The 21,722-nt window shown below is 41.1% G+C and overlaps 2 protein-coding genes across 7 annotated transcripts in view; both read right to left on the reverse strand.

Moving 5' to 3' along the window:
- Window positions 1-563: 563 nt before the first annotated feature.
- Window positions 564-21,722, reverse strand: part of LOC114349548 (glycerol-3-phosphate dehydrogenase, mitochondrial-like) — a 42,515-nt gene continuing 21,356 nt past the window's right edge. Inside the window, exons 4-17 of one of the 5 annotated variants that reach the window (XM_028299957.1) lie at window positions 21,245-21,467; window positions 20,089-20,252; window positions 19,018-19,151; window positions 17,958-18,115; window positions 16,224-16,417; window positions 15,490-15,684; window positions 13,318-13,439; window positions 12,489-12,625; window positions 11,785-11,875; window positions 10,915-10,977; window positions 9,404-9,592; window positions 8,200-8,298; window positions 6,976-7,115; window positions 666-1,253 (exon numbers count right to left, since the gene is read on the reverse strand). In XM_028299957.1, coding sequence (XP_028155758.1) covers window positions 6,981-7,115; window positions 8,200-8,298; window positions 9,404-9,592; window positions 10,915-10,977; window positions 11,785-11,875; window positions 12,489-12,625; window positions 13,318-13,439; window positions 15,490-15,684; window positions 16,224-16,417; window positions 17,958-18,115; window positions 19,018-19,151; window positions 20,089-20,252; window positions 21,245-21,467 — 1,904 coding nt within the window. In that variant the 3' untranslated portion in view covers window positions 666-1,253; window positions 6,976-6,980. Of the gene's footprint in view, window positions 1,254-6,975; window positions 7,116-8,199; window positions 8,299-8,653; window positions 8,753-9,403; window positions 9,593-10,914; window positions 10,978-11,721; window positions 11,876-12,488; window positions 12,626-13,317; window positions 13,440-15,489; window positions 15,685-16,223; window positions 16,418-17,957; window positions 18,116-19,017; window positions 19,152-20,088; window positions 20,253-21,244; window positions 21,468-21,722 lie in introns of all 5 variants that reach the window. The other 4 variants (XM_028299959.1, XM_028299955.1, XM_028299956.1 and 1 more) reach the window with 4 other exon arrangements.
- On the reverse strand, window positions 3,000-6,242 carry LOC114349549 (probable glycerol-3-phosphate dehydrogenase, mitochondrial). Of its 2 annotated transcripts, none has more exons than XM_028299961.1 (4): window positions 6,080-6,234; window positions 5,246-5,399; window positions 4,502-4,690; window positions 3,000-3,191 (listed from the first exon to the last, which is right to left on the reverse strand). In XM_028299961.1, exons 1-4 carry the CDS (start codon window positions 6,160-6,162, stop codon window positions 3,051-3,053), a joined length of 567 nt encoding a protein of 188 aa, XP_028155762.1. In that variant the 5' UTR covers window positions 6,163-6,234; the 3' UTR covers window positions 3,000-3,050. The 2 variants fall into 2 exon arrangements, with proteins under 2 accessions (XP_028155762.1, XP_028155761.1); XM_028299960.1 differs by lacking the exon at window positions 3,000-3,191 and adding an exon at window positions 3,429-3,680 and having other exon boundaries at window positions 6,080-6,242.

Here is a 21,722-nt window from a genome sequence, read left to right on the forward strand (position 1 = left end):
CCGCGCTTTACGATACGAGCAGCGGCACGAGCAAAAAGTTACGAGAAATCGTTTCATTTATCACTAGACTAGAACGCGAACGCCATCTATCAATGAACTACGGTTACACAAGGTCATAAAGGAATGTCGTTAATTCCTCTAGGCACAAGGTTTATTTTTACTTAGCGTAAAAAAGAAACTTGATGCATTGACGCCTGACTAGGTGGCGTTAGTTGACTTTATGCGATGAATTTGGCACTAAGTTTGAAAATGTATTTTCAAGGTTTCTTCTACCAATACAGGCAGAGCGGAGCGGAGCAGTACGAAGAAGTATCGGACCGTCATGAAATCTAATTGGTTATTCAAAACACTTCTCCGCGCTCGTTCCACTCTTCTCCGCCTTGGTGGGAACTAATTCAATAGACCTTTATCACATTCGGCGATAAAGGGGGGAAAATTCCACCTTGTAGATGGAAATCAACGAAGGCTATCTTTTGAGTTAAGGCACAGAATAAATTAGCTGGTGTAGCTAGTAGGAGTTGCTTTGTATCGAGAAAAGGTAGGTTGAATAAGACAACAGATTAAATTACATAACTGATTTATTGCAATAAACACAAGGTGTATAGTTTCCAAAAGTTTTTAGTAAAATATTAAATGTATGTACTTGTTACCTTGTATACCATAACAAAAATCGCTTTGACGTCATAAAGTAAAAATAATAATATCCACTATTGTTATGGAATAGTGAAAAGAGGAAAGAATAAAAAAATGAAGTTGTGTTTTTATGGAGTCCCAAATCTATTCTGCTGTTGTATATCGAGGGTATACAAGGCATAGTATAACATTGACGTGTAAATTGAAATTATTTAATGATCAAAAGAACCAACATTTCGTAAATAAATTCTTAACGTTGCAAGAACGTAAATCACAATGCTATCAAATCATTTGATCTTAAATTAAAATATAGTGTCAAAATTAAGTTATAAATAAATAATTTCTAATAATACAACTATTTGTGTTTAATGAGATATTCTTAAAGTTGTATGATTTTATCAGATTTGTAAAGCTTACATTTAATTTTATAACAAATAAAAAATTCCGAAACAAACAATGTCTTTCATTGATTTTTCTATAAATATCTAAAAATTAATTTTATTTGTGGACGAACTATGATATTATGACGAAGATGATACTTCATATTATGATTGAGAAAATAATACTTAGGGTTATTTGCTTAAACCTAATTGTTGCGATGTGTTGTCGTTTTCTTTCATCTGAAACAGAACAAATGTGAATTAAACACGGGTAGGCACACAGGTACATAAGAATCGCTTAGAGCAGTATGGCTATCTTTCGGCTCCATCATAATATTGAGACCAGTTCCATGACATCATTAAATTATTTTATCATCCGAATTACATGTGCATGCATCTCAATTCAATCGTTTGTCAGGAAGTAAGTCTAATTAGCTTGCAAGATTTGATCCAAACATACATTAAATAAAATCTTGTAAAATAAGCACTAAAAAAGCTCGATTTAATCTCAAAACAATGATTGATCGGATGAATTTCTATGTTTAACAAGAATCTGATTTTATAAATTTTATTTTGTATGAACATTTAAAAAATTAAAATGATGATATCAAATTTCTGACTTCACCATACCATTTATATGCATAATTATGTTAACATGGGCTAGTGTCGGCTCATATACCCATTCACCTAACACCCTGTATACTTAAGTGAATCGAGATGTGGACGATAAATGATAATAATGTCCACTGACCGTGCTTACAGGCCTCCGCCGCTCCTCTCAACGGTGATTTTTTTCTTGAGGATCTCCTTTTCATGATGCTCCTCCTCCATTTCAGCCATGCGAGCAAACCGCGAGTACGCCACGTGCCCGGACTTGATGGCTGACATCATCTGTGTGAAGACTAAGTTTTAAGGTGTATTCACATGGATACGTGTGCATGGCATGACTTTGTGCTCTCGACAGCATAACGACTTACTACAAAATGGAAAGATTTTTCAATTTATTTTGAACTTTATGAAGATGATATAAAATTCAAAATTCATTTACAGTTTTGAACCTTTTTACAATGAGTTAAAAAAACATCAATTATTTGAAGAGATTCAGCCTTTCGTAGGATTTGGATGTACGAGTACGAGTATAATGCAAAGGCACGCCAGGCTATGTGGAAGATTTTGGACAAGATTCTAAGATGTTCCCATCACAAAGATAAATAAATAATGCTTGGGATGTGTGTAAATCCCAAGCATTATTTATTTATCTTTGTGATGGGAACATCTTAGAATCATGTCCGAAATCGTTAATTTTTCACTAAAGAAAAGAGCTTTAGACAGCGAACAATCTTGGAATAAAGTCGAGATTTAAAAAATAAAATAAGAAAGATTTTTTAATAAAATAATATTATAAGATATTAGTTATTGGAAATAAATAAAGAAAAATAATCAAAATAAGCATGTAAAGTATGTAATTCCATTAAATTAGTTATTAAAAGCTTGCTTTAGGTATAAAATACAATGTAAGTAAATAGTAAATTATATTTATTATGTAAGTAAAAACAAGGATGTTTTTGATATTTTTATGTTATGATTGATAAAGAAATGGGAAAATTAGTTCAGATGAGCATTATTCATGTTAAAATTTAAGTGAATTATTGTTACCCACAACTACCTCATGCAACTAAGAAAGACCATGCAACATATAAAAGAAAGATACATAGCAAAAAAAAAGCCATGCTTTTATTGTCTTAATAATGAAATTAAATTAAACGTTGTTTAAAGGCATAAAATAAAAATACAACGTGAATTAATAATTACAGACCGATAATATACTTAAATTAAACGTTGTTAAAAAGAGATAATATTTAAAATACATGCAATAAATAAAGGCCGATAATAACAAAAAAGTATTATTTATTTTTTGACCAAAGTATCTGGTAGTCTGTTTCTACAGTTAGTACTCGATTGCATTGATTTATAATCTACGACAATTATTCATTTGTTTTTTCAATTTTTAAATGAGTTGGTCAAAAAAAGTTAAAATCAGCCAGGAAAACAATTTAAAATCGAGTCAGGCGGTATAACCTGTAGGTATTCGTCGAGTTCGACTTGTCCATTCATGTTAGTGTCGATCTCTTTCAGAATTTCGTGCAACTGTTCACCGGTCACCTCCTCGCCGTAGTTCTGTGGAGACAAGCTTAGCAGTCAGCTGTGACATGACATGACATTATGAAGGACCCACTGTGGTTCTGCAAGGTTTTCTAAGACGAAAGATCATTTTGAAAATGCCAGTCGAAGAAAACCTTACAAAATGCCACACTAAATTGTGCGAATTTTAGATTTACATTGACTTCCAATGGTTTAGCATATTTTTTGCAAGTAATATTCATTTATTTATATCCAAAACAATTAAGAAATGCGTCAAGAAACCAATTATTATATCGATTCTGCTGCAAAATCGTCTAAATACCATTCGAAAAACAAATGCAAATCGTAAATTCGCAGTTTGACACCATTGACACCCTCGACAACACAAATGGCGCGTGAAGGACATTGACCCCGCTCTCGGTCTACCTGCAGGTAGTCCTGGATCTCCATCTGGCCGTGGTACGTGACGTCGATCTCGGAGAGAATCGAGCTAATTTCCGCGTCGCTCGGCCTCAAGCCCATGCTCTAGAACATTCGCGCCATATATTTTTATAAGAGCCTACATTGGTGAGCTTTAAATGCAACTGTCATTGGTTTCTAATGTCTTTATTATTATTATTATTTATTTATCTTTATCGCTCGCGCGTAATTATGTTGCTGTCGCGCTCGCACACTCACTGCGGGCGCCCGTCGCACAGTCGCGACAGCAATATTATTACGCGCGAGCGATAAGGATGGGTAGCTTGGGGTTATTGGACAAAATTCTACGTGCTCACGGACCAGGCTCTACACTAGGTATACACATTGCCAAAAAGGCCCAGAAGCGATGTCATTTGTTGTCGAAAAATGGGGCTAATAAGTTACATAAAAGGTGGCACCATCTGCGTTATTGTTCGCTGAAATAAAATGTGTTGGATTATTAAACACAAAAATGCATATTCTAGTTGGTGACGATGCAGGCTATCCAATATTTTTTCAAATTACATTTCTTGAAGATATATTTTTATGTCTTTGCAATAACTGCACACAACTGCCAGCCACAGGTTTGAAACATGAAGTAATCTTTCTAATCCGTCTGAGAATCGAACCCAGAACTTTCAAATTGAAAGAGAATCGTTTTATCCTTTGAACTCTCTTAACCACGGAAACGATATTGCCAATAACTTTTCTGCCGTGCTAGCGATATCAGCAGTAACTCCATTTTTTGGAAAAAGTATTATGAGCTCTATTTCAGATGAGCTGACGGTAGTTTTTTTAACAGCAAAATATTGGAGTTATTGCTGATATCGCTAGCACGGCAGTTTTGTAACGTGTATCACTGCATGATGGAGTGTCTTCCTCCCTACCTTAAGACTTCTCCTGATGTCGTTGATAGAGACGTATCCCTTCCTGTCCTTGTCGATGATCTGGAAGCGCTTGATGTAGGTCTGGATTTCGTCCTTGGACAGGTTAATGGGGATCTTGTCGCGACTGGCCCGGTTCACCATCTGGCCCATCTCGGCTGCTAGGAAGTCATTCGCCATTTTGATTTGTCTCTGGAATATTTAAGGGTGATAGTTGTTATATGGGCCTATAATCTATGAAAGCTTTGAGCAGTCTGAAAGTAACAATGAATGATCAAGAGGTCCGTTAAGTTTTTCAATGCTTTTATATGACGGCTCTTAGGTGGGTCTATGCTAGACGAGCCGAGCATGAGCTGAGCGCAAGCCTAGCCACTCTACTCGCGATATCAGTGTGATGACGCGATATCAGGTAGATTACAACGAGCCTACAACAATCAATTTAACTCGGCTCGTACCTACTCCGCTCGTGCTGGGATTATCTGGTTAGACCCACATTTAGTTTACTAACCCTCACGACAATGAAATATAGTTGCCAGAGTATTTTGAATCAAAAAGGTCAAAAAACGCATAATTCACGGCCTTTTCGGCGTGCCCCCGCCGCGCATGCATACTGGACGTTATACCCTTGTGTTAGAGGTGACGCAGGAAGGACTCAAGACGAGGAAGGCCAGACGCAGGCGCCGCGCGATCATGTCCCAGCTGTGCACGCATACTCGACCTTATCCCCTTGTGTTAAGAGACACTCACGGCTTTCTCTGCGTCGCTCCACTTGAGCTCCTCGGCCATAATATCAGCGATGGCGGGCAGCGCCTCGGACGCGGCCTGCACGTTGAGGAAGGCCAGACGCAAGCGCCGCGCGATCATGTCTACAGCTGTGCACGCATATTCCCGAACACCATATCTGAAACACGGGAAATTCACTTACATTCGCACTTAGGCCCAGAACAGACAGTGAAACGCAACTGCAACGAAACTGCAACAGCTAGTTACTTTTGAGGTTGCATCTAAGTTTCTGCCATAGATTCCGTTGAGAGACCACACATGACGCGACCAGTTTGAAACTTTCAACGTCTCTCAACGGACGCTATGGCAGAAACTTAGATGCAACTCAAAAGTAACTAGCAGTTGCAGTTTCGTTGCAGTTGCGTTTCACCGTCTGTTCTGGACCTTGGACTCTCAACTCAATACCACCATTGTACGTGATTTATGGTTAACAACGTTGATTATCCCAAAAAACGAGCAGTCTGTCTAGGCCACTGCAAGCTTCTTAACGAAGTTGCCTTTTTATTGGACCTTATTCGTCTCTCTTCTTTGCCTTTCCAGTACTTCAAAACGAGAAGAACGGGAAACGCCCAGCTCAACAAATTAAAAGGACTTTTTAATGCTATTGTACATGAGTCAGTGATATAGTACAGTACAAAGTGAAAATAGACAAACTTATGCCCGTTTTCACCATCAATTATATTCCTAATTTTTGAGTGACCCCTATGCAAACAAAATTCCTGTTATTTGTCACCGGGTCACTTAAAAATTAGGGATTGATGGTGGAAACGGGCATAAGACTATTTTAAAGCAACATACCGAATCTCAGCGTCGATGTAAGGGAACTCGGGATGCACCTTCTTGCCGATGATGGGCCACCGCTTACCGGTCATGGCCGCCATCTTGGCCACCGCGAACGCGCGGTCGCCGTACGACTTGGCCAAGTGTTGCGCGACCTGGAACAGTCATTAAGGGCACGAGGTTATTCCCATCTTTCGATCCCATCTGCAACTCCTGTGTAGCCAGGATCATGAAGCTAAAGATAAAAATGGAGGGCAAAGTTGGAACAAAAACTTGCTCGCTCTCTGCGGCCCTACNAGAAATCATTATTTCCAAAATAAAGCAAGAAGTTTTAGTTCTCTATCCTTGCGAAAAATCAATTTATTGGTGTATTAAAATTGATTATTGAAGTTATTGTAAGCTAAAACTTCTTGCTCCATTTTGGAAATAATTAATTTCGGTCAACTAACTAAACTACTGAAACAGCGCTCGATCGCTTATAAATAATGTCGAAGTCGCACTAAAGTAAGGTGTACGGATGCAGTATGGTTAAGTTTAACATAGCGAGTGTTATTTAATGCCAAAATCGCGAAGTCTTATCCGTAGTAGGTATATATTGATGATATTTTGTATGTAAATAATTCAAAACAAAATTCTTTTTTTCTCTTAACTTCAGGGATAGATTTTAGTGCGCTCCAGTTTACAAATTAGTATTGGCCTGAGGAACGAAATGCACTATAGTTTCATTCTGGGCAGCACTTGGTCCAACTTCCATACATGGATTGGCACTGTCCTTTCTGACTTCACCATACCATTTATATGCATAATTATGTTAACGTGGGCTAGTGTCGGCTCATATACCCATTCACCTAACACCCTGTATACTTAAGTGAATCGAGATTTGTGGATGATAAATGATAATAATGTCCACTGACCGTGCTTACAAGCCTCCGCCGCTCCTCTCAACGGTGATTTTCTTCTTAAGGATCTCCTTTTCATGATGCTCCTCCTCCATTTCCGCCATGCGAGCAAACCGCGAGTACGCCACGTGCCCGGACTTGATGGCTGACATCATCTGTGTGAAGACTAAGTTTTAAGGTGTATTCACATGGATACGTGTGCATGGCATGACTTTGTACTCTCGACAGCATAACGACTTACTAAATGGAAAGATTTATTTATTTGGAACTTTATGAATATGATATAAAATTCAAATCTGCAGTTTTGAACCTTTTTACAATAAGAAAAAAACCATTAATTGAGGAGGTTCAGCCTTTTGTAGGATTTGAATGTACGAGTATAATGCAAAGGCACGCCAGGCTATGTGGAAGATTTCGGACAAGATTTTAAGATGTTCCCATCACAAAGATAAATAAATAAAACACAGATAATTTTTCACTAAAGAAAAAGAGCTTTACACAGCGAACAATCTTGGAATCAAGTCGAGATTAAAAAAAATAATAATAAAGATTTTTTAATTAAAATAATATTATAAGATATTAGTTATTGGAAATAAATAAAGACAAATAATTAAGTATGTTATTCCATTAAATTAGTTATTAGAAGCTTGCTTTAGGTATAAAATATAATGTTAGATAAATAAGTAGTAAATTATATTTATTTTGTTAGTAAAAACAAGGATGTTTTTTATGATTGATAAAGAATTGGGAAAATTAGTTCAGATGAGGATTATTCATGTTAAAATTTAAGTGAATTATTGTTACCCACAACTACCTCATGCAACTAAGAAAGACCATGCAACATATAAAAGAAAGATTCATAGCAAAAAAAGCCATGCTTTTATTGTCTTAGTAATCAAATTAAATTAAACGTTGTTTTAAGGCATAAAATAAAATAAAAATACAACGTGCATTAATAATTACAGGCTGATAATATACTTAAATTAAACGTTGTTAAAAAGAGATAATATTTAAAATACATGCAATAAATAAAGGCCGATAATAACAAAAAAGTATTATTTATTTTTTGACCAAAGTATCTGGTAGTCTGTTTCTACAGTTAGTACTCGGTTGCATTGATTTAAAATTATAAATTCTACGACAATTATTCATTTGTTTTTTTATTTTTTAAATGAGTTGGTCAAAAAAAGTTAAAATCAGCCAGGAAAACAATTTGAAAATCGAGTCAGGCGGTATAACCTGTAGGTATTCGTCGAGTTCGACTTGTCCGTTCATGTTAGTGTCGATCTCTTTCAGAATTTCGTGCAACTGTTCACCGGTCACCTCCTCGCCGTAGTTCTGTGGAGACAAGCTTAGCAGTCAGCTGTGACATGACATGACATGACATTATGGAAGACCCATTGTGGTTCTGCAAGGTTTTCTAAGACGAAAGATTCATTTTGGAAAGGCCAGTTGAAGAAAGCCTCACAAAACGCCACACTAAATTTTGCGAATTTTAGATTTGCATTGATTTCCATAACGTAATATTTATTTTATATCCAAAACAATAAAGAAGCAACTAATAATTAGTACTAAAATCGTCTAAATATCGTTCGAAAAACAAATGCAAATCGTAAATTCGCAGTTTGACACCGTTGACACCCCTCGACAACACAAATGGCGCGTGAAGGACATTGACCCCGCTACGGTCTACCTGCAGGTAGTCCTGGATCTCCATCTGGCCGTGGTACGTGACGTCAATCTCTGACAGGATCGAACTAATCTCTGCGTCGCTCGGCCTCAAACCCATGCTCTAGAACATTCGCGTCATAATTTTTATAAGAGCCTACGTTGGTGAGCTTTGAATGCAACTGTCATTGGTTTCTACACTAGGTTAGGTAGGTCACACATTGCCAAAAAGGCCCAGAAGCGATGTCATTTGTTGTCAAAAAATAGGGCTAAAAAGTTACATAAAAGGTGGCACCATCTGCGTTATTGTTCGCTGAAATAAAATGTATTGGATTATTAAACACAAAAATGTATTTTCTAGCTGGGGAAGATGCAGGCTATCCAATATTTTTTTCAAATTACATTTCTTGAAGATATATTTTTATGTCTTTGCAATAACTGCAAACCACTGCCAGCCACTGGTTTGAAACATGAAGTAATCTTTCTAATCCGTCTGAGAATCGAACCCAGAACTTTCAAATTGAAAGAGAATCGTTTTATCCTTTGAACTCTCTTAACCACGGAAACGTTTCCAGAGCGATATTGCCAATAACTTTTCTGCCGTGCTAGCGATATCAGCAGTAACTCCATTTTTTGGAAAAAGTATTATGAGCTCTATTTCAGATGAGCTGACGGTAGTTTTTTTAACAGCAAAATATTGGAGTTATTGCTGATATCGCTAGCACGGCAGTTTTGTAACGTGTATCACTGCATGATGGAGTGTCTTCCTCCATACCTTAAGACTTCTCCTGATGTCGTTGATAGAGACGTATCCCTTCCTGTCCTTGTCGATGATCTGGAAGCGTTTGATGTAGGTCTGGATCTCGTCCTTGGACAGGTTAATGGGGATCTTGTCGCGGCTGGCCCGGTTCACCATCTGGCCCATCTCGGCTGCTAGGAAGTCGTTCGCCATTTTGATTTGTCTCTGGAATATTTACGGGTAATAGTCGTTATATGCCTATAAATCTATGAAAGCTTTGAGCAGTCTGAAAGTAACAATGAATGATCAAGAGGCCCGTTAAGTTTTTCAATGCTTTTATATGCCGGCTCTTAGGTGGGTCTATGCTAGACGAGCCGAGCATGAGCTGAGCGTAAGCCTAGCCACTCTACTCGCGATATCAGTGTGATGACGCGATATCAGGTAGATGTACAACGAGCCTACAACAATCAATTTAACTCGGCTCGTACTCCGCTCGTGCTCGGATTATCTGGTTAGACCCACATTTAGTTTACTTACCCTCACGACAATGAAATAATATAGTTGCGAGAGTATTTTGAATAAAAAAGGTAAAAAAACGCATAACTCACGGCCTTTTCGGCGTGCCCCCGCCGCGCACGCATACTGGACGTTATTCCCTTGTGTTAGAGGTGACGCAGGAAGGACTCAAGACGAGGAAGGCCAGACGCAGGCGCCGCGCGATCTTATCCCAGCTGTGCACGCATACTCGACCTTATCCCCTTGTATTAAGAGACACTCACGGCTTTCTCGGAGTCGCTCCACTTGAGCTCCTCGGCCATGATGCCACGTTGAGGAAGGCCAGGCGCAGGCGCCGCGCGATCATGTCCCAGCTGTGCACGCATACTCGACCTTATCCCCTTGTGTTAAGAGACACTCACGGCTTTCTCTGCGTCGCTCCACTTGAGCTCCTCAGCCATAATATCAGCGATGGCAGGCAGCGCTTTGGACGCGGCCTGTACGTTGAGGAAAGCCAGGCGCAAGCGCCGCGCGATCATATCCCAGCTGTGCAATATACTCGACCTTATCCCCTTGTATTAGAGGTGGTCAGACGCAGGCGATACTACGAGTTCCTCGGCCACAATATACTCGACCTTATTCCCTTGTATTAAGAGACACTCACGGCTTTCTCGGAGTCGCTCCACTTGAGCTCCTCGGCCATAATATCAGCGATGGCGGGCAGCGCCTCGGACGGGACCTGCACGTTGAAGGCCAGGCGCAGGCGCCGCGTGATCATGTCTACAGCTGTGCACGCATACTCGACCTTATCCCCTTGTATTAAGAGACACTCACGGCTTTCTCGGAGTCGCTCCACTTGAGTTCCTCGGCCATGATATCTGCGATGGCGGGCAGAGGAAGGCCAGGCGCAGGCGTCGCGCGATCATGTCCCAGCTGTGCACGCATACTCGACCTTATCCCCTTGTATTAGAGGTGGTCAGGCGCAGACGACACTACGGGCTCCTCGGCCACGATACACTCGACCTTATCCCCTTGTATTAAGAGACACTCACGGCTTTCTCTGCGTCGCTCCACTTGAGCTCCTCGGCCATAATATCAGCGATGGCGGGCAGCGCCTCGGCCGCAGCCTGCAACTTTTAGAAAGCTAGGCGTTGCGCGATCATGATGTGCACGCATACTCGACCTTATTCCCTTGTGTTAAGAGACACTCACGGCTTTCTCTGCGTCGCTCCACTTGAGCTCCTCAGCCATAATATCAGCGATGGCGGGCAGCGCCTCGGACGCGGCCTGCACGTTGAGGAAGGCCAGACGCAGGCGCCGCGCTATCTTGTCCCAGCTGTGCACGTATACTCGACCTTATTCCCTTCTATTAGAGGTGGTCAGGCGCAGGCTACTACGAATTCCTCGGCCACAATACACTCGACCTTATCCCCTTGTGTTAAGAGACACTCACGGCTTTCTCTGCGTCGCTCCACTTGAGCTCCTCGGCCATAATATCAGCGATGGCGGGCAGCGCCTCGGACGCGGCCTGTACGTTGAGGAAGGCCAGACGCAAGCGCCGTGCAATCATTTCTACAGCTGTGCACGCATACTCGACCTTATCCCCTTGTATTAAGAGAGACACTCACGGCTTTCTCGGAGTCGCTCCACTTGAGCTCCTCGGCCATAATATCAGCGATGGCGGGCAGCGCCTCGGCCGCAGCCTGCAACTTTTAGAAGGCTAGGCGTTGCGCGATCATGATGTGCACGCATACTCGACCTTATTCCCTTGTATTAGAGGTGGTCAGGCGCAGGCGACACTACGAGCTCCTCGGCCACAATATACTCGACCTTATCCCCTTGTATTAAGAGACACTCACGGCTTTCTCTGAGTCGCTCCACTTGAGCTCCTCGGCCATAATATCAGCGATGGCGGGCAGCGCCTCGGACGCGGCCTGCACGTTGAGGAAGGCCAGACGCAAGCGCCGTGCGATCATGTCTACAGCTGTGCACGCATATTCCCGAACACCATACCTGAAACACGGGGAAATTCACTAACATTCGCACTTAGGCCCAGAACAGACAGTGAAACGGGACTGCAACGAAACTGCAACAGCTAGTTACTTTTGAGTTGCATCTAAATTTCTGCCATAGATTCCGTTGAGAGACCACACATGACGCGACCAGTATGAAACTTTCAACGTCTCTCAACGGACGCTATGGCAGAAACTTAGATGCAATTCAAAAGTAACTAGCAGTTGCAGTTTCGTTGAAGTCGCGTTTCATCGTCTGTTCTGGGCCTTAGACTCTCGATACCACCATTTTACGTGATTTGTGGTTTACAACGTTGATTTTCCCAAAAACGAGCAGTCTGTCTAGGCCACTGCAAACTTCATTACGGAGTTTCCTTTTTATGGGACCTTAATCGTCTCTTTTCTTTGCCTTTCCAGTACTTCAAAACGAGAAGAACAGTAAACGCCTACTTCAACAAGTTCATATCACCACGTACAGGGAAATGTAAGCTTTGATTATTATAACACCCTTTTGGAAAGGTCTGTTTATAATGCTATTGTGCAGTCAGTCATATCGTACAGTAGTAAGCGAAAGTGGCCAAATTAAGACTACTCGTATTATAAAAACAACATACCGAATCTCAGCGTCGATGTAAGGGAACTCGGGATGCACCTTCTTGCCGATGATGGGCCACCGCTTACCGGTCATGGCCGCCATCTTGGCTACCGCGAACGCGCGGTCGCCGTACGACTTGGCCAAGTGTTGCGCGACCTGGAACAGTCATTAAGGGCACGAGGTTGTTCCCATCTTTCGACCCTATCTGCAACTCCTGTGTATCCAGGATCTACCAATAAAACCCACAAGTGAAGGCCAAGTTTGTTCTGAAGAAGAGTTCAATTATCATTGGACCTGTGGACTGTCATTAGTTAAAAGGCAATCAGAACGAAAGATAAAAACAAGAAAATAATTTTATTGTGCATGTAGTCGTATGTGTGGTCAAAAAGAGACAGACTTGGCCAAGACAACTCACTGAAAAGAGTCATTATTCAAAAGTACAAAATCATTGTCATAATGTGGATAGCATAGATACTAGAGTACCTTAAGTCAATGTAGTATATACCTAATAAATAAATAAATAAATAAATGTCCTGCGTGCCGCTCGCAGGAGGTTGAAGGCATATAGACGACTTCCTTGGTTTGGGGCTGCGCACTAAGCGAGCCGAATGCCGAGCAGGGAACGCGGACGAATGCTTGAGGCAAAACGCCAATAGTGATGTCCCGCGTTCCCGACTCATATGGCTACCGAGGGCAACGTCAGGTTTTTAGTGGGTAAGCCCTGCCCTTCTGGCAGGGAGAACCCTACATAACCCACTAACTGCCCCCGCGGCTGGTGGGTATACAAATTAATGTATTTTCCTGACGCAAAAAAAAAGTACCTTAAGTCAATATTTTAGAGTACTCACTTCCATTTCCAGGCCGAAGTCCTGCACTAATCTAATGTACATGGTGGGCGTCCAGCCGTGGGCACCTTCGATCAGGAACCCGTCGGTTTGGCATTCGCGGAACAGGGGTTTCAGACTCGCGCCTGAAGAAACAAATACAATGCAGTTGTCAAATGTATAACCATTTAAACCACAGATCCCAGAAACTGAAGGGAGTTATGAAAAGGGGGCGGGGCCAGTGTCGCAGCAATATGCCCAAAAACAGAACACATTGCTCGCGACAGCAAAGATGACAGCAGTGACGTCATATGTGTAAACAGTTTACATTGCTTGCGTAGTACTAAAGATTATGCGAACGTTCGCGTTGAGTACTGATACTGCAGTGGATAATGAGCAACTTCAAACTAACAGAATGTCACACCTGTGTAGGTGTTTGACGTCACATTTTGCCAGTTCATAAAAAGCACGTTAGTTGGTCGATTGGTGATATTTATTCTAAAATTAATGCACAAAGATCACGAGTTTTTGACGGTAAAGTTTATCCCATATCACAAAATAATAACAAGTACCTACTACGTACAGAAGATTTTCTTCGCAAAGGTATTTAAAAAAATGTATGCTATGTCGTTAACAATATGGTATATTTTAGCTTGTCTCAATAGTCGAGCACCATTTTGTTGACAAACGTCAGTGTTCGGTACTGCGCCGAAGGCATAGGGCTGACTTCGGTAAAATGATGTGTGACGTGAGGTGCCAAACTGCGGAAAATGGCGGAGTAAATACATGGTTATAGTACGAGAGCCCACGACCAAAACCATGTCTCATAGCAATACGGCTAAAACCCTATAAAATCGTTAGATTGTATGATTCTGAACCCGACTAGGTGTGTAGTAACGGTCGAAAGTGTAGCAACTGCGTGGGAGGCCATTTCTGCTGTGTCAAAAAAAAAAGACAGTCGGTATTATAGCAATACGTCTGAAAGTGAAAATGTACATAGATTTTATAATTGTATTACGAAAAAGTTTGTTTTCAGACATTTTGCGCGTAGCATATAGCCTGAGCGCATTTTTGAAAATGTCAACAAATTTAGCCGACCTGTATCATAGCAATACGGATAAAAAAAATTTACAACTTTTCGTATTGCTGCCATGATTACCAAAAACCTGTTTTCAGACACTTTAAGTGTAGTATTCAACTTCATCCCAGTTTCCTTTTGTGCGATTTATTTCAGTCCTTCAACTTCAATGTTACGGTTTCGGGTAAATTCTTTGTTAAATATCATCTAATAAATTCAGGGTCGCAACATATTCATTAGTTTGTAACAGAAAATTCAAGATGCCTCAATACGATTTTTAAATGATATCTGAGTATCGAAAAGTTGTCTGATAGAGAAGGTGCTACACTTAATTTGTCTGATATAAATTTTTTGCACATGTGGACAACTTATTTTATCATGTCCAACAATTTTCAGACATATTGCTATGATACCGATCGGTAAAATTTGTTAACATTTTAAAAACGGTCTCAAAATTTAATGCGTTCACATTTTCGTCTGAAAATTGTTTTGTTCGCATCAAATAACCAAAATTTACTAATAAAAAATATTTTCAGACGTATTGCTATGAGACATTTTATTTGTCTCATTTTTAATTTTTTTAAGTGATTTTACGGGTTTGCGCTACACTACTAACGTCTGAAAAATTATGTTTCCGGTATCTCAGAACTATCATTCAACTACAGTCTGCAAATCAGACATATTGCTATGATGCAGTTCGGTAAAATGCTTTGACAATTTTGAAAATTCGGTCAGATCAAACGCTACGCGGAAAATGTCTGATATTGGTATTTTCGAGTTCAGGATAATCGTATCTATCGATTTGATGCGGTTTTGGCCGTATTGCTATGAGACAAAAATTTTGGTCGTGGGCTCTCGTACTATTAAGCATGAATTATATTTTGTGTTTATATTATTATTCAGGCAGTTAAAAAATACTGCACAGTATTAATTACACCACCGTTTTTACATATAGTTTATTGTCTCTACAATGCAAATGGGTGAAGAATACACGTGCGTCCGTCAATACTCGCTCGTGATTGTCCTGTCGATTACCTCGGGTACCTTAGGAGGGGTCGTCGCGCGTGTTTTGTTTTCGATGCAAACTCGCGGAGATGAACAGGCCTGCCCATACTCACTTTCAATAGCAGCGTCGATAGTCTCCATCGCCATGGAGCGGTAGGTGGTCCACTTGCCGCCGGCGATGGTGACGAGTCCCGATTGCGATACGTGGACGATGTGGTTGCGGGCTAGCGACTGCGTGTCGGGTTTGTTGGGGTCCGACACTAGCGGCCTGATGCCCGACCAGGCGGACAGGACGTCGCCGCGTCGGACTGGGGGAAGAATAGAATAGAAAAAGCTTTATTATAAAAGACCTCGTTGAATATTTGTCAGAATTTATACGCTAAGATATAGCGCGTTTACTTCCTAATAACGGAACTAATCCCACCTCTCGCTACCACCATTGCATTCTACTTTGCCACGACGGAGGAATAGTTAGGGAAATACTGCAACTACTGTATAGCTAGGTTCTACAGTCTACTCCTCCATCATCACCATCAACAGCCCATTACAGTCCAGCCTCCATTACTTTAGTGAAGGGTTTAGTCATAATCTCCACGCTTGGCAGGCGGGTTGGAGATTGCAGTTTAAAAGATACATGTTTATCAGAGAGCACTGCTGCCCGTTCTCTGTTTAATATGCAGACGTCTTATATTATAGTTTGCAGTAATTCTACTCAACTCTACAGTTACAGCAGGCAGTAAAAGTACCTCTAATAATGGGGTTACCTTCTGTGATTGTTAGAATATGCGTACTCTTTGTTCCAAATAAATATTTTGTTTTCAATATTTCTCAGTCACAAACAACATACCTTCAACATCAGGGTTGAGATAGTTCTTGACCTCCTGTAGGATGAATAGAATCTCGTCTTCAGTAGGCTTGGGGTTGTGCGTGACCTGGCACGGCAGGTCGGTGGTGCCTGCGATGGTGCCTTTCAACCAGGGCAAGAAGAAAATGACGCGCCCGTCCGATGTCGCCGGGTCGAGCAGACCCATGTGTTCGGGACTGAAATGGAATAGTTTATTCAGTACTGTTAATTGTGAAAAAGCTAAAACGTTAAAATAACGGTATCATTATGGCCAATGAGCTGCTGTCATAGTGACATTGACGTAATGTCAATGTCACACTAGGACCAAACGTCAGAATAGCGGGACGCGCGGAGACGACTCCGCGCGCTTTTGTGCTAAGTGATGAATTGTATTTAAAATAAGGCAATATAATGTGAAAGTTGAGAATTCAGTGTTTTATTTATGAGAAATGATCTACCAGCCTCTAGTAGTACATAGGCCCTTTCCAGGGCACTTAATACACGTCCCAAATATAGCTTGCCCTACCACTGGTGAACATACTAATACTTTTTGGGTTAGATAAGAATGGTGATTCCTGACAGTCTTTTTGAATTACGAGCCGTGCTAGCCAAGGAAGGAAGATGATGACGCGCCCGTCTGATGTAGCCGGGTCAAGAAGACCCATGTGCTCTGGGCTGATGAATAAAAAAACTTTTTGGGTTGGGTTCGAGCGGTGAACCCTGTGCAGGTCTTATGAGATATAAGCTGACTGACTTCCAATTTCTAGGGGTCGATTGCCACAAGGAAAAACATTTGGTAACTTTCAGTTAGAGCAATATTGTAATGCCATGTGCATTTGCCGATACTTATTTACCTACTTCTAGAACTTATCTGCCAGGTAAAGGTTTAACGGCAACTTATAGTTTCACATGGTAGTTGCTGATTTATCAGTCTATCTGGCAGATGAAGTCACCAGCACATTGAAATAATCAGACACCCTTATTTGTTAGACAACGTTCAGATAAATATGTGAATTTGTCAATCCCGGGATTCCACTGGTGTAACAGACTCTCAGCCTAAGTTTATAACTTGTTAGCCACCTAAAATAGTAAGGCTGGGTTGCACCATCTTACTTTAACAAACGTCAAAAATCTGTCAAAATCCATACAAAAAGCACCGGTTATCGTCATAGTTACCGTTAAAGTAAGGTGGTGCAACCCAGCCTAAGACACGGGTCTTAACGCGACGTTTATTAATGAGTTACATTATGTACCTACTCACGGCTTGACAGCATCGCAGCCGAAACGTCAAGCCGTGAGTACCTTATGTAACTCATTAATAAACGTCGTGTTAAGAACCGTGTCTTACTATTTAAATGAGGGTTTTCGCGATTGAAAAATCCGCCAGATGGCAATACGTAGACGCGAGGTCCAAATGCTGCGTGATTGGTGGATTTTGACATATCTGTCAATGTCATGTCAAAAATAACCAACATGCAGCATTTGGACCTCGCGTCTACGTATTGCCATCTGGCGGATTTTTCAATCGCNAATCCGCCAGATGGCAATACGTAGACGCGAGGTCCAAATGCTGCGTGATTGGTGGATTTTGACATATCTGTCAATGTCATGTCAAAAATAACCAACATGCAGCATTTGGACCTCGCGTCTACGTATTGCCATCTGGCGGATTTTTCAATCGCGAAAACCCTCATTGAAATGGAACGCGAATGTTTAAAATCTTGTTAGCCATCTCACCTGTAATATCCGGGCAGCACGATGTGTACACCAGACGATGGGCAGCATATCTCCTTGATGTTGACGTCGTCCATCTTGCGGATGCTATCCGTGAACGGTCCGGTCGCGTTGATGATGCACTTGGCTTTTACGTCCCATTCTTTGCCGGTCATCTCATCCTACGAGAATATGAAGAAAATTATTATTGTGTGTACTTTCTGAGTTCCGATCCGGCCATGATGGAATATGATTACTCACTGTACGATTTACCTATTTAGTCGTTCGATTTTATAGAAGTTCAAGGAGTGAGTGACTTTTTGGAATATTCTTCCACTTTTTTGCAGTTCGTATTGTACAAATTAGAATAGAAATTCAGTATTAGCGAGATGTTATTGATGCTAAATGAACAGGTAGAGACCCAGTCCCCAGTCATGTAGTCTGAAGGAACAAATGGACAAGAGTTGGGCCTAATGCCTACAAATATTTCATTTAAAACAAAAGACAACAGTGTAACCGGCCAGTATCGATGTCAATCAAACATAAAATAAAAGACTTCCAAAGCGGCCAGTATCGGCGTACCATTTTGACACAAAACAAATGAGAGTCGCGTAAATAGACGTTACCGCCTAGTATACCGCAACATAAAACAAAAGAGTGGTTGGGTAACACTGACCTCTATAGGTACACACTGGATTGGCTGCTGTTATGATATTTTTGTCCATGGAACTAAGTAATTTTCTTTCTCGCTTACTCCTATGGACTCCAATGTACGTCAAAATTAGTTCTCGGGACACTCTTAGGCTGGTTTTAGTGTCACGCGGGCTGTCAGTGCGGATCGCTCCACACAGCCGATCTGTATGAACTGCTAGGGAGCGGAGCGGTTCCTCCGGACCGCATTACTCTAAAACGCTCCCTAGAAGTTCATACAGATTGGCCGTGCGGAGCGGGTCCGCACCGGACGGTCTGCGTGACACTAAAACCAGCCATAGTGACGCTTTAAATTGGCACACAAAATTAGCTGTCATTTATATGAGACAGCCTGTTCAGTATAGAGGTCAGTGGTGGGTAGACTTCAACTCACCCGCACTCTAGCGCCACTTAGCTTGCCGCCGGTCTTGTAGAGCTTGGTGACGCTGACGTGGTTGGCGATGGTGGCGCCGTGCCGTGCCGCTGTGAGCGCTATCGCGAGGTTCATGCGCGCGTCGTCTTGCTGGCCTGCAATGTTTGGTATTGAATGGAGGCGATAATTAAGAATTTCAGCCATAACTTATCAATTATCATTCAAGCCACATCTTGCCATAAACTTTAGGAAGTGCTCCGTCCCAAAATCCTACTAATATTATATGGATTTGTGTGGATGTCTGGATGTTTGTTACTCTTTCACGCAAAAAACTACAGAATGGATTTTGATGAAATTTTACAGTATTATTGTTTATAACACAGAATAACATATAGGCTATAATTTATGACGATCTGTGACAAACTAAATTTCATGCGGGTGAAGCCGAGGTCAAAAGCTAGTCTATTATATTCTGCCAACTTATAAATACCTACAGTAAATCCTACTATGAGATGAGCAGTAAAAGTTATCTAAGAATGTTAAACATGAAGAAAAGTGAAACATATTATTTACTAGCTTTCCGCCTGCGGCTTCGCCCGCGTGCAATTTTGTCTGTCACAGAAAAACTTTATCGCTCGCGTTCCTGTTTCAAAAACCTGGATAAAAACTATCCTATGTCCTTTCTCGGGACTCAAGCTATCTCTATGCCAAATTTCGTCAAAATCGGTTCAGTGGTTTAGGCGTGAAAGCAAGACAGACAGAGTTACTTTTGCATTTATAATATTACTATAGATACGTACGAAGACAGGTAATTGAACTGAAATCATACAGATGTAGCCACGCTGCATGTTGACATAAGCCAACAAAGTTGCACGAAATGACATGCGAAATGTTCGCGGTGCATAATTGGCAAACCTCCAATGTTATGAGAAATAGATTTTCTTTCATCTGTCACGAACAGACCTAAAGCAATTTACTACACATGGACAGCTCATTTATAATTCCATGTACAGCATTTCTTCGCGTTGTTTTATAGGCTTCTATTGTATGAGGCATCGTTTGTGAATACGGGTGTAAGTCAGAGGTACTCACCGTCATAATACACAATACCGCCGCAAAGGTTATCCGACTTCAACATGGGGAACAGTTCCAAGGTGTTTTTCTTGGATAGGTAGTACGAGTTTTTCACGTTACGGTCTCCCGCGACCAAATCGTACATCTTGATGCCGAACCAGTAGTAGGGGACTTGCCACCATCTGCAATAAGAAACAGGCTTTTTATGGGTGTTGTTTGGATGAGTTGTTAGTATCAATAGTTGGATATATTTACAATTTCTATGGGTCTATTCTCCAGGCGACGCTTTGGTGTCTTTTGATCACCCATGAATAAGAAATCCACTTTGATTACCTGGGTGATCTTATCCAGGTGATCAAAGTGGAATAGACCTTTCTAGGGTACCACTAGTACCACTCTATCGATCCTCGAATCGGCAGTCTCTTGTACTTTATTTTTACATTGATAGCTTTTTGTTTCTTTTGAGTAGTAATATTTAAAACGTTAATTTTATTTAAAGCGATGTTCAAATAATTCTAACATAACAACGTTACGTTACAAAACTTAGCAAGTCTGTCTCTCTATAAGTTTTTGTAACTCTTCTATGCCAAATGGAAACGGAATAAAAAGCTCGTGTTTCAGTATGAAATTATCCAATAAAATGCTTTTAGATTCCATTCGCAAACTTAATAGCGGTTATGTAAAAATAATGGGAACATAAAATACAGTATTTGCATTCCTGAATGTGTTTAGAACATGTAAAATCTTAATGGCACCCGCGTTGTAGTGGGCTATATTAAATTGGAAATCAATGTGTCTCAACCTCGATTTCAATATGCAGGTTTACTACACTTTGCACTACGTTTGATCACGCTCACGCTTTTATCTTTGTCCATGGCCAGCTTGCAGGAAGGCGCTGGATGCAGGCTGCTACCAATCGGGCAATGTGGATATCATTGGAGGAGACCTATGTTCAGCAGTGGACGTCCTGTGGCTGAAATGATGAGGATGATGAAGTCTTTAGTTCTAACCCCCTTACTAATAAAACTTACACGCTCGTTGAACAGTGTTTTAAAGTGACGTTTAGTATGGAAATGTCATTTTAAAACAGTGTTCAACAACTGTGTAACTTTTTATTAGTAAGAGGGTAATTGTATATTGACTTATTTAGTGACTTTAGACATACTTTACTCACTTGTATACTGGCAGCAAGATGGGTAGCGGCCTCGTCAAGTGTGGCGCTACTTCGAGCATATTTGCTCTCTCGTGGAGGGCTTCCTTGACCATCTTGTATTGGTCGTAGTCCAGACCCATGATGGCTTTCTGAAGGTAGCGCACTCCGCCGTGGATGAGCTTCGTGCTTCGACTAGATGTGCCGCTGGCGAAGTCGTCTGCTTCTACTAAGGCGGTTCGGAGTCCTAGAATATTAGAGTAAGCAAATGGCTTTAATTTTAAAATGTAAACAATCTGTTCTGCAGTTCGTAAAGGTAGCAGGAAGGCGCTGGACGCAGGCCGCTACCAACCGGGCAACATGGAAAGCATTGGGGGAAGCCTATGTTCAGCAGTGGACGTCTGAGATGATGATGATGTTGATGCAGTTCTACAAAACGTCTCTAAATGTATTGTCATTTCAGAAAAGCGGAAGTTAATCAAGATTATAAAGTTTTTCAGAA

The sequence above is a fragment of the Ostrinia furnacalis genome, unplaced genomic scaffold (assembly GCF_004193835.3).
Source record: "Ostrinia furnacalis isolate ACB-3 unplaced genomic scaffold, ASM419383v2 OfSCF0694, whole genome shotgun sequence".
Lineage (NCBI taxonomy): Eukaryota > Metazoa > Arthropoda > Insecta > Lepidoptera > Crambidae > Ostrinia > Ostrinia furnacalis.

Coding starts and splice junctions, on each gene's coding strand:
- LOC114349549 (XM_028299960.1), bottom strand. CDS start 6,162: ATGGCGGCCATGACCGGTAAGCGGTGGCCCATCATCGGCAAGAAGGTG. Junction 5,400..6,079: donor TACATCGACGCTGAGATTCG/GTATGTTGCTTT, acceptor CCCGTGTTTCAG/ATATGGTGTTCGGGAATATG. Junction 3,681..4,501: donor ACATCAGGAGAAGTCTTAAG/GTAGGGAGGAAG, acceptor CGAATGTTCTAG/AGCATGGGCTTGAGGCCGAG.